The sequence below is a fragment of the Dasypus novemcinctus genome, chromosome 10 (assembly GCF_030445035.2).
Source record: "Dasypus novemcinctus isolate mDasNov1 chromosome 10, mDasNov1.1.hap2, whole genome shotgun sequence".
NCBI classification, from domain to species: Eukaryota; Metazoa; Chordata; class Mammalia; order Cingulata; family Dasypodidae; genus Dasypus; species Dasypus novemcinctus.
This window is the reverse complement of record NC_080682.1, coordinates 75,116,330-75,129,761: the sequence shown is the minus strand read 5'-3', so window position 1 is coordinate 75,129,761 and position 13,432 is coordinate 75,116,330. Positions and strand designations below refer to the sequence as shown.

At 39.0% G+C, this 13,432-nt stretch overlaps 2 protein-coding genes across 5 annotated transcripts in view; both read right to left on the bottom strand.

The window, feature by feature from the left end:
* The window catches only part of TSG101 (tumor susceptibility 101), a 59,890-nt gene extending 54,134 nt beyond the window's left edge, over window positions 1-5,756 (bottom strand). The window contains exon 1 of one of the 3 annotated variants that reach the window (XM_012521888.4): window positions 5,568-5,756. In XM_012521888.4, coding sequence (XP_012377342.1) covers window positions 5,568-5,609 — 42 coding nt within the window. In that variant the 5' untranslated portion in view covers window positions 5,610-5,756. The remainder of the gene's footprint in view (window positions 1-5,567) is intronic. The other 2 variants (XM_004484261.5, XM_004484262.5) reach the window with 2 other exon arrangements.
* A 4,868-nt stretch (window positions 5,757-10,624) lies between these two features.
* The window catches only part of UEVLD (UEV and lactate/malate dehyrogenase domains), a 118,717-nt gene continuing 115,909 nt past the window's right edge, over window positions 10,625-13,432 (bottom strand). For both annotated transcript variants that reach the window (XM_004484256.4, XM_004484257.4), the window contains one exon: window positions 10,625-12,736. In XM_004484256.4, coding sequence (XP_004484313.2) covers window positions 12,569-12,736 — 168 coding nt within the window. In that variant the 3' untranslated portion in view covers window positions 10,625-12,568. The remainder of the gene's footprint in view (window positions 12,737-13,432) is intronic.

Sequence of the window (13,432 nt, the reverse complement as noted above, 5' to 3'; positions counted from 1 at the left end):
AAATATACCTCTGTTAATTGCCAAAATGATGACAGAAAAGGGTGTTAACTAAAAACGTTGTTTAACCTGGGAGCTAAGATAATGCCCAAAGGAGAAATTTATCTAATTTATCTGTAATAATATACACAATAACATAAGTCAATGTGGGTGGCCCCGGAGTACCATGACTGATAAGAGATCTCACAATCAGATAAAAAGTAAAGGACCATCCCCCAGCCATGTATCCTGGGTACCAGCTAACAATTCTTATGTCAGATTTCACCCAGTTGAGAAATAACAAGTCAAGCTAGTCCCCTACCCCTCAGCAGGAAGGAGCTCCACAAATGCTTCCACTATCCAATCTACTTTTTCACAGATTAGAAAGAAAATACACTGATGCTCAGAATGGTAATAAAAACCTGTAGAAGTCGGTTTTTTCAGGTATTTGGCTAAGACTCAAAAGATAGGTAGAATGCCCTATCCCACCTCTTCCCTATCTCCTTTTTTTGTTTTTAGGGTGAAAAGAGGTAGGGTGGGAGGCAGGTGGAGATATAAACATCTACTAAGGATGCCCCGCCTCTGACTTGGAAAGCAAGTTTTCTCCAAAGGAAGCTTAGAAAGTTTGGGTTTTTAAAATTCAAAACCAATGTTTGGTATTCTTGTCCTAAAAAAGGGAACATTACTTAAGCATTTTTTATCCCTAGGATTACAATACTAGTAACAAGTTTTCCAGCTCATCATAAAAAGAAAAGATCCTAACTAGAAAGACTACTAACATGATAATTAACACCTGCATTGTGCTTTCGAGATTATAAAGTACTTCATGTGTATTATCTCACTTGAAATTTACAAAAAAAAAATGAGGTGAATCCAAGAGATTGTGATATGCTCACAGTCAATGTACTGAGGGGCAGACATCATTTAAATCCATTCCATTATTTTAAAAATCTACGTTAGTTATACTGAGCTCCTAAGTTTGAGATACTACATTGCTATGCAAAGAGAATTTCCACTTATGCTTTTGATCTACTAGAACTTCTACTTAAGATTTTAACCTAAAAATTTTACAGATTAGCTTATCTAGTTTTAACTAATCTTCAAAAAAAAGTCAATGACTTAAAAAGATTCATGCAAAGAAATCATACTTAGTACTAAATATACAAGAGAACAGAAGGGGAAAAAAAGAGCTGAAACTTATAGTCTTTATTTCTGTATGGTGAGTGGTGATATCCCCTTTCTCATTTCTTATTTTGTATATTTGCATCTTTTCTCGATTTTTCTTTGTTAGTCTAGCTAAGGGTTTTTCAATTTTATTGCTCTTCTCAAAGAACCTGCTCTTTGTTTTGTTAATTTTTTTCAAGCACTTTCTTATTTTCTATTTCATTTAGGTCTGCTCTGTTACTTCTGGTAGACATTCTTTGATGGACATATTAGGAAGTTAAAAAAACAATGTCACCTTATAAGATCTAACAAGAAATGCAAAGGCATTTGAAATGACCAAGATTTGAAATATGGCTTTACCCACATTTCCATAAATCTTAATCATGCACTATCAATCAACGATAATACGGAGCCACCAAGATTAGCAAGATATTTAAAAGGACTATTTCTTGTGAAGATAATAATTGTGGTTTTTTTTACCCAATAAATTTATGATAATCTGATACACAGAAATAGAATATTAATACAGATATTACAGCAGAAGAGATCATGCCTTGTCCCCTGAGCCTGAAGTATCATATTATTGTGCAGCTTTAACTTTGTTTTGATGGCTATATGTTAATTTTACTTGTCAATTCGGCTAGATTATGGGGTCCAGTGTTTTGACAAACCCTAGCCTAAATGTTTTGGTGAAGGTACTTTGTAGATATGATTAGCATCTATAGTCAGTTGAAAGTAAAGGCAATTACTCTTGATGACACGGGTGGGCCTCAGCCAAACCACTGAAAGGCTTTAAGAGCAAGAACTGTGGTTCCCAGAAGAAATTTTGCCCAAATACTACACTGCCGTTCCTTTATGAGTTTCCAACCTCCTTCCAGCCTGTTGGTTTGCACTAAAAAATTTTCACTCAACTCTACCGTGTGCTGCTATGAACTGTGCGCACTCCTGCACGTGACGTGAAGGTTCAGGAGTACAGCCGGCTTAGGCACCGAGGCTGGAGGAGGCAACAATTGTCAACTGCCTTCAATACGCCCGTGGGCCCGTACCACGCAGATTTGCGCGCGGGACTACCAGCCGGCTCCCCCTCCCGCCCGCACCCCGGCCCCCGCGGGCACAGGGCCCGGCTTCTACCTGGCGCCCCCCATCCACGGCCAAGGTCAGCATGGGATCCGCCCGAGAAGGCAGCACTGGAGCCGCAGCAAGGAGCGACCAAAAAAAAAAAAAAAATTTTTTTTTTTTCCACTCAAGACTCCAACATCACGCTTACTGGAATTTCCAGCCTGCTGGCTTACCCTACAGATTTCAGACTTGTTGGCCCCCACAGCTGTGTGAGCCAATTCCTTAAAATAAATCTATGTTAAAAAAAAAAGACTATTTCTTCTTCATCTTATCCTTTTCATAATTTCTATTTTGTGCTTTTTAATGTATGCAATTAAGTTCATACAATAGGGCATGTATAATTTATAAATCAATGTATACACATTAAGGGTGCTTCAAACTTTCTTTACTAATGCATAAGATCAAAAAAGTTTAGAAACAACTGCACTCTTCTAACTCACTAAAGTGCAAGATCCTAATTGGAATTAAACAAGATAAGAAAAAGGCTGGAATCCTAAGTGAAAATTTTCTTAACTGGTATAAATCTACCTGACAAAGTTAAAGTATTTTTTACTTTCTTTTAAAATAAGTATCATTAAGAAACAGAAATTCTCTTGAGTAATATTTATGACAAAAATGATGACAACGCTATATCATATGTACTCTTCTCCCTTTTGCTCATCCTTCTACTCCACATCTCTTAATTTTGTGGAAGACTTAATCGATGGGCAAGTTTTTGCAAAACAGAGAAGCAAGAAGTAATCTTTAAAAATCAGTTTTGCAAATTCTGTTAAGCTGGAATTTTTCTCTAATCAGGTATTTTAAAATAAAATTTTGACAGTTGAAGGGAAGAGAGTGATACTTTCATCTACAAAGACTTTCCAAGGCGTAGGGAAGCAAGGATAGTTTTAAAGCCATTTCCAGATCTTCAACTTCCAAATATACTTTTCCCAAAATATCTCCTTTCCTACTTCCTCCTTCATAATTGCCCTTCTTCTACCCCTCCAGAATCTTAATATTGTACGTTGCTCCCACACGCTGATCAAAGAGATGATGAGAAAGTGAATGATTATTACCTTTTCTGCATGTTTGGACATTTCCAAGTCTTTGCTTTCTACAATACTGAGGGAGGATCTAATGAGTTGTTAGTTAATAGATCATTAAACACAATTTTTTATGATACCTCACCATGTGATTTTGGCCATCCAACTCCTTAATGAAGTCAAAGAACTGGATGGCAATGTTGTAACAAAATTTCTTCCATTCTCATCTATCCCTATCATTTATGTGAACAAGGTTTCTCAGTATGTATATACATAAAAATAACCGGAGCAAAAATGATGCTGAGCCTATATCTTTAAAAATTTTTTTTATCAACACGTAAACTAATCGAAAGGGGAAAAAAGTACCATCATCTCACTGAGAGGAGTATGTCTAAACATTTTTACGTTAATGTCAAAAACTGTGCACGTTATTTTTCTCATCAATTGTATATTATCAATTGTAATAAGTTACTCAAGGAGAAAAATTCTAGCACTAAGAATCTTAGCGTTATGAATAGTTTTTTAAAAGTTTTAAATCAAGTTATATGCATATTTTTGTTGCAGAGAAGTATGAATGGATGGGGTGGGGCAATAAAACATTGCCAAGCATCAAAACGTACTATTTCCATAGGATAAAATTATGTGAGGGAAGCACTAAATTTTTTCAACAAATTTATTGGTGGTTGAGGAGGAAAAAAAGTTGAAGACACTATCTTAGATCATAAGGAATTCAGGGATAAAAGTCATTTATTTTCTTTTCTTTTCCTTACCTTAAAGAATTTTGTGTATGAAGGATTGCTGAAGACAGATGTATGCACAATAAATGCTTGTTGAAACAGAACCATCATAATGAAAGTAAGTTTATGGTAAAGGAACTTAAATGATCTTTATATATAAAAACTCTTCACATTCAATTATTTCATATTGCCTAAACTGCTATAACCTTTTTGCGGGCAATTTTGCAGTACATAATCTAAACTACAAATATGCATAGGTTTTGACTTAATTTCACTTCAAGAAATCTATTCTAAAGAAACACCATCACAAATAAGCAAAGATGCATATAGCCTTATTTGTAGTAGTAGAAAAACTGGAAGTCTTCTAAGGCTCTGCAAATCTTCTCTACAACAAAAAAGAACGACTTTATCAAAAGACAATCAGGAAACCTAGAAGATAAGACTAGATACTCAAGAGATGCTTTATTTAAGACTCTCTGTTTGGAGGTTATATGCTTTTTAGCCAAACACTATGGGACTATTTTATTGGGGTGGGGGGGGGGGCGGAGTAAAAGTCTATTTTTTAAAGAAATAAGTTTTATTCCTAATAGTGTGTTTTTATTATAAAAGTTCAAAACTGCTTAAACTACTTTAATTTCTACCATTCTTGTTTTGACAAGAGTATTCAAAGCTAACCCGCTGAACTAAAGATTCAACTCTTAAAGAATTCACGAATATCTTACTCAATTCAGCTATGGTAAATAAAAAACTCAAACCATTCCACACTCTAATGTCAGGTGCCACGTTTGAAGTAATCATAAAAATAAATTTATACAATATGCTTATCTGCTTCTTTTAAAAATGAAAAAAAAATACACCAATTTTTAACTGTGAAGATTGTAACAAACGCACAGCAAATAAAAACGCGTTATAAGAAGCATGCAATTGGTCGTAGTAACTTAGCAAACCAGAGCCTGTGAAATAGTGATGGAATTCTACTTATTTTATCAGGGGTAGTGAGGTACTGGCATTTTGATTTCTCTGGAAGTTTTTACTTATAGTTGAGTTAATTCAATCAATAATTAATGAATTTCCGCGGGTCGAGTATTGAGATGTGTGGGGAGAACAAAACTGAAAAGGCCACAATCTCAGGATCTAGGGAGAGAAGCGCAGCGACTGACGAATCTCTAGATCCAGATCGCAGGAGTGGAGGAGGATAACCCCAGATTAAGAACTAAGTACGATCCCTTCTCTGTGTTTTCAAAAACAAAAACGAAACTGCAGAGCTCCACAAGACAGCTCCATACTCTCCCGAAGAGTGGAGGGCGGGAGGCAGGTGGCAGGCGGCCTCCGCTCCGCGCCTTTGTAGACCGTCGCCTTCCCCCACCTTCCCCGCCCCCAGATCGGGGCTACCGGCGCAGGGCAACAAGAGCTTCCCGGCTGGGGTCCCCAAAGGCGGCCGAGGACAGCACTGGGGTTTCCAGCCCTCCGGGCCGAGTGGGCCGGACCGGACCAGCCAGGGAAGGGAGCGGAGGGCGCGCGCCGGGTGCCGAGCGCGTCGCCGCCTCACCTTGGACACCATTTTCTTGAGCTGGCTCTCCGACACCGCCATGGCAGCTGCCTCGCGTCTCCCGTCTCCGCTAGGAGAGGCTCAGCCGCTCCCGGGCTGCCCCAGGCCGCCCCACACAAGCCCACACCGGCTGGCCAGCCCCCCACCCCCCTGCCTCTAGCAACAGGAAGCCGACAACCACGACAGTTCTTCCGCTTCCCGTACGTCACTTCCGAGGCTGCCGTTCTGCGGAGAAGGGACCTGGTTCCCAATCGGGGCTGGTGATGGGGTGCTTTCCGACCACGCTATGCGTGATGTGCCAAACTGCGGGCTGGGCTCGAGTCCAAATGGTGAGGGCACCATTTCCTTGGGTCGAAACTCTGGGCCCGGATAAGATTGGCTGGTAATTCTTTAGATTAAGGAAGCAAGTACAGGGAGGGGCACTATTACTAAGGGCTAGCGAAAGTACCTTAGTTACTTAGTGACTGATTCGTCAACTGGTAGGGCACAAGACTGGGAGTCAGAGAACACTTCGCTTGAATTAGATGAGGCCTGGGTCTCTGATACATCAGGTACTTTAAAAAAAGCCCTTGATAAAACATTCCCAAGGACAAGGTGCCTTGTTTCACAGGAGGCCTATTTCTTCTCCAGGCAGCCTTTCCCCTAAGTCAGAACTTCTTAGTGCCCACACATAAATTGTAGTACGATTGCATTCTACCTTACATTATAATTGTTGAGTAGCCTGTCCACCGTCAAAGTCCAAGTCCTTGAGAGAAGTCTCATCTTCAGATCCGCATTGCCTTGTGCTTGGCAAGAGTAGATACTTGGTATCAATTGAATTTCAACTACCCATAAAAGTTCTTCGTGGTCACTTATTTTTAGTTATTCCATGCCACTCAGTTTTATCTCAGTATTGTGAAGTTTGGGGTTTATGATGTTAAGTGTGATAGTCTGATTTTGTGGAGTGCCAGTGAGGACAAGCTGTAGTGTTGTCTTCATTGTAGTGATCCTTTCTAAGTTGTCATCTAAGTGAAGGTCAAATAACAAAGAGCCTAACTGAAAGCATGTGGAAGCATTGTTATGAATTGTTGCCCATTTATAATACACCCACAAAATAAAGTTTTCCCCAGTAGATGCTTTTGGATATGGACACCATATATTCAGCATACATCTTCAAAACCAAGTTATAGGTGAATCTTCCTATTCTTCCATTGCATCTAGTGCTTTATGTCACTTAAAAACAATGTGGTTTTCAAACTGTTCTTAAAACCACAACTAACTCAGGAGTACCTGCGTTTATGAATTGGGGCTGGGAATATGGTTCCATGTAATATATTGTTTTAAAAGTTTTCTTGCTAAAAAATCATTTTTTAAAGTTTGAAAACTTATAAAACCCAATCTTTTCATTTCATATTGAAGCCACTTAAAATGAAATAACTAAATATAATATCCTTGGTACTGTATAAGTAATTATATGAAAGAATCTTCTGAATCTGAATAAATTTCCTCCCACTTAAGAAATTAGGCACCACCTGGTGATTTTAAATTCAAACTTTATTATATTCCGTAGTCTTCAAATTTAAGGAAAATTACAATATAAATGGGAAAATAAATTTATCTTCTGCAATATTGTTTGCCAAAGGGCTGCAGATGCAAAGTACCAGAAAGGTGTTGGCTTTTATAAAGTGGATTTATTTGGGGTAAAAGCTTACAGTTCCAAGGCCGTGAAATGTCCAAATCAGGACATCATAAGAGGTGCTTTCTCACCAAAACCAGCTACTGTTGATTTTGTTGTCCCAGCACTTGGCAAAGCAAGATGGCTGCTGATCTCTGCTGAGGTCTTAGCCTTCCCCACCTGGCTCATCATCTCCTCTTGAGCTGCTCTCTATGGGCCCAGCCTCTTTGAGCCTCTTCAAGGCTTCTGTTTTCCTGCAGTCCTCTCTCACATTTGCAGAATCAAATATGCCAGCTCTCTTTTCCTGTTTCTGTCTCCCTTCATATCAGAACCAACAAAAGGGAGGGACTCAACATAAATCATGCCCACTGGTGTAATCCAGTCAAATGGGTCTCACACCCACAAGAACGGATTAGTTTAAAACAATCATTTTTTTTTTCTTTAAAGATTTTTTATTTCTTTCTCTCCCCCCATCCCATTGTCTGCTCTCTGTGTCCATTTGTATTCTTCTTTGTCTTCTTGGATTCTTGTCAGTGGCACTGGAAATCTGTGTTTCTCTTTGTTGCATCTTTTTTTTTTAAGATTTATTTTTAAAAATTTCTCCCCCTTTCCTCACCCCCCGGCCCACTATCTGCACTCTTGTGTCCATTTGCTGTGTGTTCTTCTGTGTCTGCTTGCATTCTCAGCGGCACCAGGAATCTGTGTCTCTGTTGCATCATTTTGCTGTGTCAATTCTCCATGTGTGTGGTGCCACTCTTGGGCAGGCTGTGCTTTCTTCATGCGGGGTGGCTCTCCTTGTGGGGAGCACTCCTTCCATGTGGGGCTCCCCTATGCAGGGGGGAGTCCCTGCGTGGCATGGCACTCCTTTGCAGCAGCACTATGCATGGGCCAGCTCACCACATGGGCCAGGAGGCCCTGGGTTCAAACCTTGGACCTCCTATGTGGTAGGCAGACACTCTTATCAGTTGAGCCACATCTGCTTCCTGTTGCGTCATCTTGCTGCATCAGCTCTCTGTATGTGCAGCGCCATACTTGGGCAGGCTGCACTTTCTTAACACAGGGTGGCTCTCCTTATGGGGTACACGGCTTGTACATGGGGCTCCCCTACGCGGGGGACACCCCTGCATGGCATGGCACACCTTGCGCGCATCAGCACTGAGTGGGCCAGCTCACCACACAGGTCAGAAGGCCCTGGGTTTGAACCCTGGACCTCCCATGTGATAGGCGGACGCTCTATCTGTTGAGCCAAATCTGCTTCCCAAAACATAATCTTTTATTTTTTGGGATTCAAAAAATTCAAACTGGGAAGCAGACTTGGCTCAATGGATAGAGCGTCCGCCTATCACATGGGAGGTCCAGGGTTCAAACCCCGCACCTCCATGACCTGTGTGGAGCTGGCCCATGTGCAGTGCTGATGCCCACAAGGAGTGCCGTGCCACACAGGGGTGTCCCCCACGTTAGGGGAGCCCCTCGCGCAAGGACTGTGCCCCATAAGGAGAGCTGCCCAGCGCAAAAGAAAGTGCAGCCTGCCCAAGAATGGTGCCGCACACACAGAGAGTTGACACAACAAGATGATGCAACAAAAAGAAACAGATTTCTGTGCCACTGACAACAACAGAAGTGGACAAAGAAGAACACACAGCAAATGGACACAGAGAACAGACAACTGGGGTGGGGGAGAGGGGAGAGAAATTAAATCTTAAAAAAAAAAATTCAAACTGTCACAAATATCAAAGAAGCATTTTAATCCAAGCCCCACTAAAAATCATAACAAGAAGAGGTATTCACATGATTTTGAAAAAATGAAAACAAGATAATAGCATTATGAATGCCAAATTATCACCAAATCCTAGTAGGCAGGTGGTGGTGACATTGCTTCTAGAACTTACATGATTGCTAATATTCAACACTCAAGGAAATATTTGGTATAGAGAATTATAGCTGATTCTCATTCTTCACAGTACTTATACTCAATAAAGTTGCCACAAAACTGAATTAATATAAAAAATATATTTAAAAACAAACTGGGAGGGGATGTGACTCAAGCGATTGGGTTCCCATTTACCATATGGGAGGCCCCAGGTTTGATTCCTGGGGCCCCCTGGGAAGGCAAGCTGGCCCATGCCTCGGAGAGCTGGTGCAGCAAGATGACGGAACAAAGGGAGACAGCAGAGGAGAGAGACGCAGCAGACCAGTAAGCTAAGGTGGCTTAAGCAATCGAGTGTCTCTCTCCCACACTGGAGGTCCCAGGATCAGTTCCTGGTGCCTCTTAAAGAGAAAGATGAGAAGAAAAGACAAGCAGACACGGAAAGAAAACAGTGAATGGACACAGAGCAGACAGTGAATGCAAACAATAGTGGGAGGGTGGGGAGGAATAAAAAATTAAAATAAAAAAACAACCCAAAAAACTGAATTCACAAATGCTGAACCATTGCTCCCAGGGGAAATACAACATTGGTTTCCCATGAAACTCTGGTCATAACATTTTTGTCAAATGACCAATATATAATTTTAATTGTATTTCTGTTTAAAGGTACCTTATTTAATATATTGTTGATTTATTAACATTGAGCTCACAGCCAACAGCACTATAACTCATGCCTCAACAAGTCTTATCTAACGTATTTTCTCTGTAAGGCACTTCACTGCTTTCTTGCACTTATGAACCCTAGACAGGACTTCAGCTTTTTGCTTGGGAGCTATTCTAAATAGCAAAATAACCAACAAAACCCCACAAAAGTGTGGGAAATGTGGCATTAAATATACTACAAAAAGGACAACTGTTTATAGTATGAGAGCTAAATAAGAAGGTAGAGTGTTGTTGCCTTGCTTAACCTTGGCTGGGAATGTGCATGTCCAAACACTCAGATTTTTCTCCACTCTGCCCATGTCTGAATCATTGTGAAAGTGCCACCAGTATTGATTTGGGAGTTACAAATAAATTTTAGCAAGTAGACGAATTTGCAAACATGGAATCCTTGAATCACGATGATCCACTGTACTTAGATGTTGTGGGCTTCTGGAGGGTGAAGACTATTACTCAACTTTGAGGACTCATTCTAACACAGTATTTTGAACAAAAGTATGTGCTCAATAGGTGTTATATTGATGTGTTCTTACAATTAACTTAGGGAACTCTATGTAATTTACCTGTTACACTTTGTGGATAGTTTATTGTTCAAAAGCATCATCAGATAGTAGAAATGGCTACTTTAAAACACACAAGAAATGGTTGTTCAGTTTTACTTTCCTCTTTCATCCAAAAGGATACATTGTTAGAGTAACACCAAAATGATCTACCTGTGTAGTGAAATGCCATATAGTTAATGCTTATTTCTTCAAATGTCTAAGATTTTTATCTTTGTAACTACTGGTGGAAATCTTTCCAAGCATATTAAATAACTATTTTTTAAAACCAATTTTATTGATACATATTAATAAAGCATACAATTCACCCAAAGCATACAATCAATAGTGTATTTGGTATAATCACATAGTTGTACATTCATCACTTCAATCATTATTAGAGCATTTTCATTATTTCAATAACAATAACAATAAACAAAAACCAGGTAATGAACAAAAAAATTCTTCACCTCTCAAGCTGTTTCCCCTTCTGTACATAGCTGCTATTTCTGACTACTTCCTTAAACACAGGATACTGAATATAACCTTTTCTTTATGACTTAAGTACAACACTATAAACATCCATTATGATGTTAAATTGGCATTAGTTTAACTGTTCCCACCCTATCTAGGAAATGTCTGCCTTTCTAAGCCATCTGGATCCTGTCTCTAACCTGTTGGGACTCCTCTATTACATACTTTCAAAGCATCTTGAACTTATTTGCAGTACTTATTACATTTGCAGTTGTAAATTTATTTGTGAAATTCTGTGATTACTGTGTTTCCCACACTAGACTGTTAAGCACCATAGAGCTTATTCAAAGCTTTGCTCACCATTGCATGTGTAGTGCCTGGTGTATAGTAGACTCTCGATACTAGCTGCATGACTTAATAAATAAATGCCTACACCTCAGTACATTTACCCCACCCATCCCATCTGCTATTTGCTGATGACAGATCTGGGAAGCCAGGGAACCAATCTTCCTAAAAATTTCATTAAAAAAAAAAAAAAAAAGAAAGAAAAAGGCTCCTATGTGAGAATGGAAGCAATCCTTCCGTAGGTATACAGAACCCCAGCTTTGGTACCCTAAAGCTGATGACTATGTTGGCTATTAGGCATTTTCCCCTTGAAAAAACAGAGGTTGTATGTACTTATTAACCATGAAAGCCTGACAACTAAACCTCACTTTCTCCCTCTTTAAAATGATAATACTTCCTAACTCATTGCATTATTATGAGGAATCAATAAAATAATCACACTGCCTCATAATAAATTAGTATTGATATTAGATGTTACTAGTAGTTATGTGTCTTAATAGTAAGAATGTATTACCTTTCACTTATGAAGCTATTGCTACTGACCTATCATCAATGCATAAGTACTCTAGTTTCTTCAGGAGTGTTTAAAGGATTTACTCAGAACCATCCATTCAACCTCTCCTCCTTAAGACCAGTGGTTCTTATGAAAGTCTTATATTTTGGTTTTAAATAAACTGCTTAGCTTTTAATTATAATCTATTTCCATTTAAATACCCGTATCTCTACAGTTCTACTAATATCACTGTTTATGAGATATTGGAGGTCATATCTACCCCAGAAGAGGTTATAGAAAATTTCAGAAATGACAGATCAAAGTACACTTTGTTTTCATATATTTAAAAATTACACTTTCTCTTTCACTATTTTAAACTGCATGTAAAATTCTTTTCCACTTTTTGAAGTTAATTAGAGAAGGAAAATTAAATATTTTACCATGACTATTATAAATTTTGGGGAAGAAACATTAATTCTATACCTTAAATGGTGATTCTTTCAATGTTCACCTAGCACAGATTATGAAAATCCATACTGGGCCTTTAGCTTATAATATTTACAGTAAAGTCAAAGAATAATTTTCTTTTAAAAATGTATTACTTTCAAAATATGCCCAGAGCACTGAATATGCTTTTAGTTTAGGGTATACAATTTAAAATAGTGCACATTTCAGATGAGTGTTTATCACTGCTGCTGATTTAAAGAACGGTATAGATATGACAAGAACACCAAAGAAAATTTGATTTTTTTCTCTCCTTACCTAACTTCCAAAGAATTCAAATTACATAGCTAGCTATCTACCTTAACCAAGCAGTTTGTAAGGATAATAAGATACAGAAATTCTCAATCCCATATTCACTGGCAAAATTAGATAACCTTTCCTTTTAGGTACCCCTGTACTTTGGAATCACAGTTTTAACTGTTGTTGGAGACTGTGGATTGATGATGCACTGCTTTGGAGTTTCTCAGTCACTGTATCTTCTTTCAGTGTGGTTTTAATGACTTCAAATATCCCACTGGTTCCAAGGATACAAGGCAAACTTAAAAACACTTCACTACTTATATCATAATATCCCTGAAATGAAAAAAATTAATATTACAATAGAGCTGAATCTGATTTTTAAAAAATGTTAATATCATAACTGGACACTTTTTGGGTTTTCTAGTCCCAGTACGAAGTGATGCAAGTTCAGCTTTTTTTGCAAAATGTTTTGTTCATTTCTAAATTTAAATGACTATTTCAGAAATTTTTTGAGAGACAGGAGGGACCTGGTCAGAGACATCCCTCTGGGGAAGAGGTAAGCTAGCCCCTTACCACAAGGGTAGCAGGTTGAGGGCTAAGAAGAGAGGAGGTCAGGGTGGATTTCTTAGGGCGGCGCATAGATAGCAGGGGCTCTGGGGGAAAAAAAAACAGTTTTAAGTTTTCCTTTCTGTGTTGTATTTCTCTCCTGGTATTCTTAAGTTTTTAAGAAAATTTGTTTAGCATTTATGGCTCATCTTGGCCATGCTTCAGGGAGATTATGCTTGGGTTTAAGTGATAAAGGACAAACGGTAAACTGGAGAAGCAGACTAATGTCCAGCTAAGACCAGCTGGGACATCAGTCTGAGGTGACTTGGTTGGCAAATGACAATCAGAAGTTGTTTATGAAGGATATAAGCACTTCTTGGGGATACCCCCAAATTACTCAGGTATGGGATAGGGGAGCAACCTGGTAGAAGTCCAGATTTCCTGTAGCCAAGCAGCATAGGGCTTAAACTATACTGCCTCCTC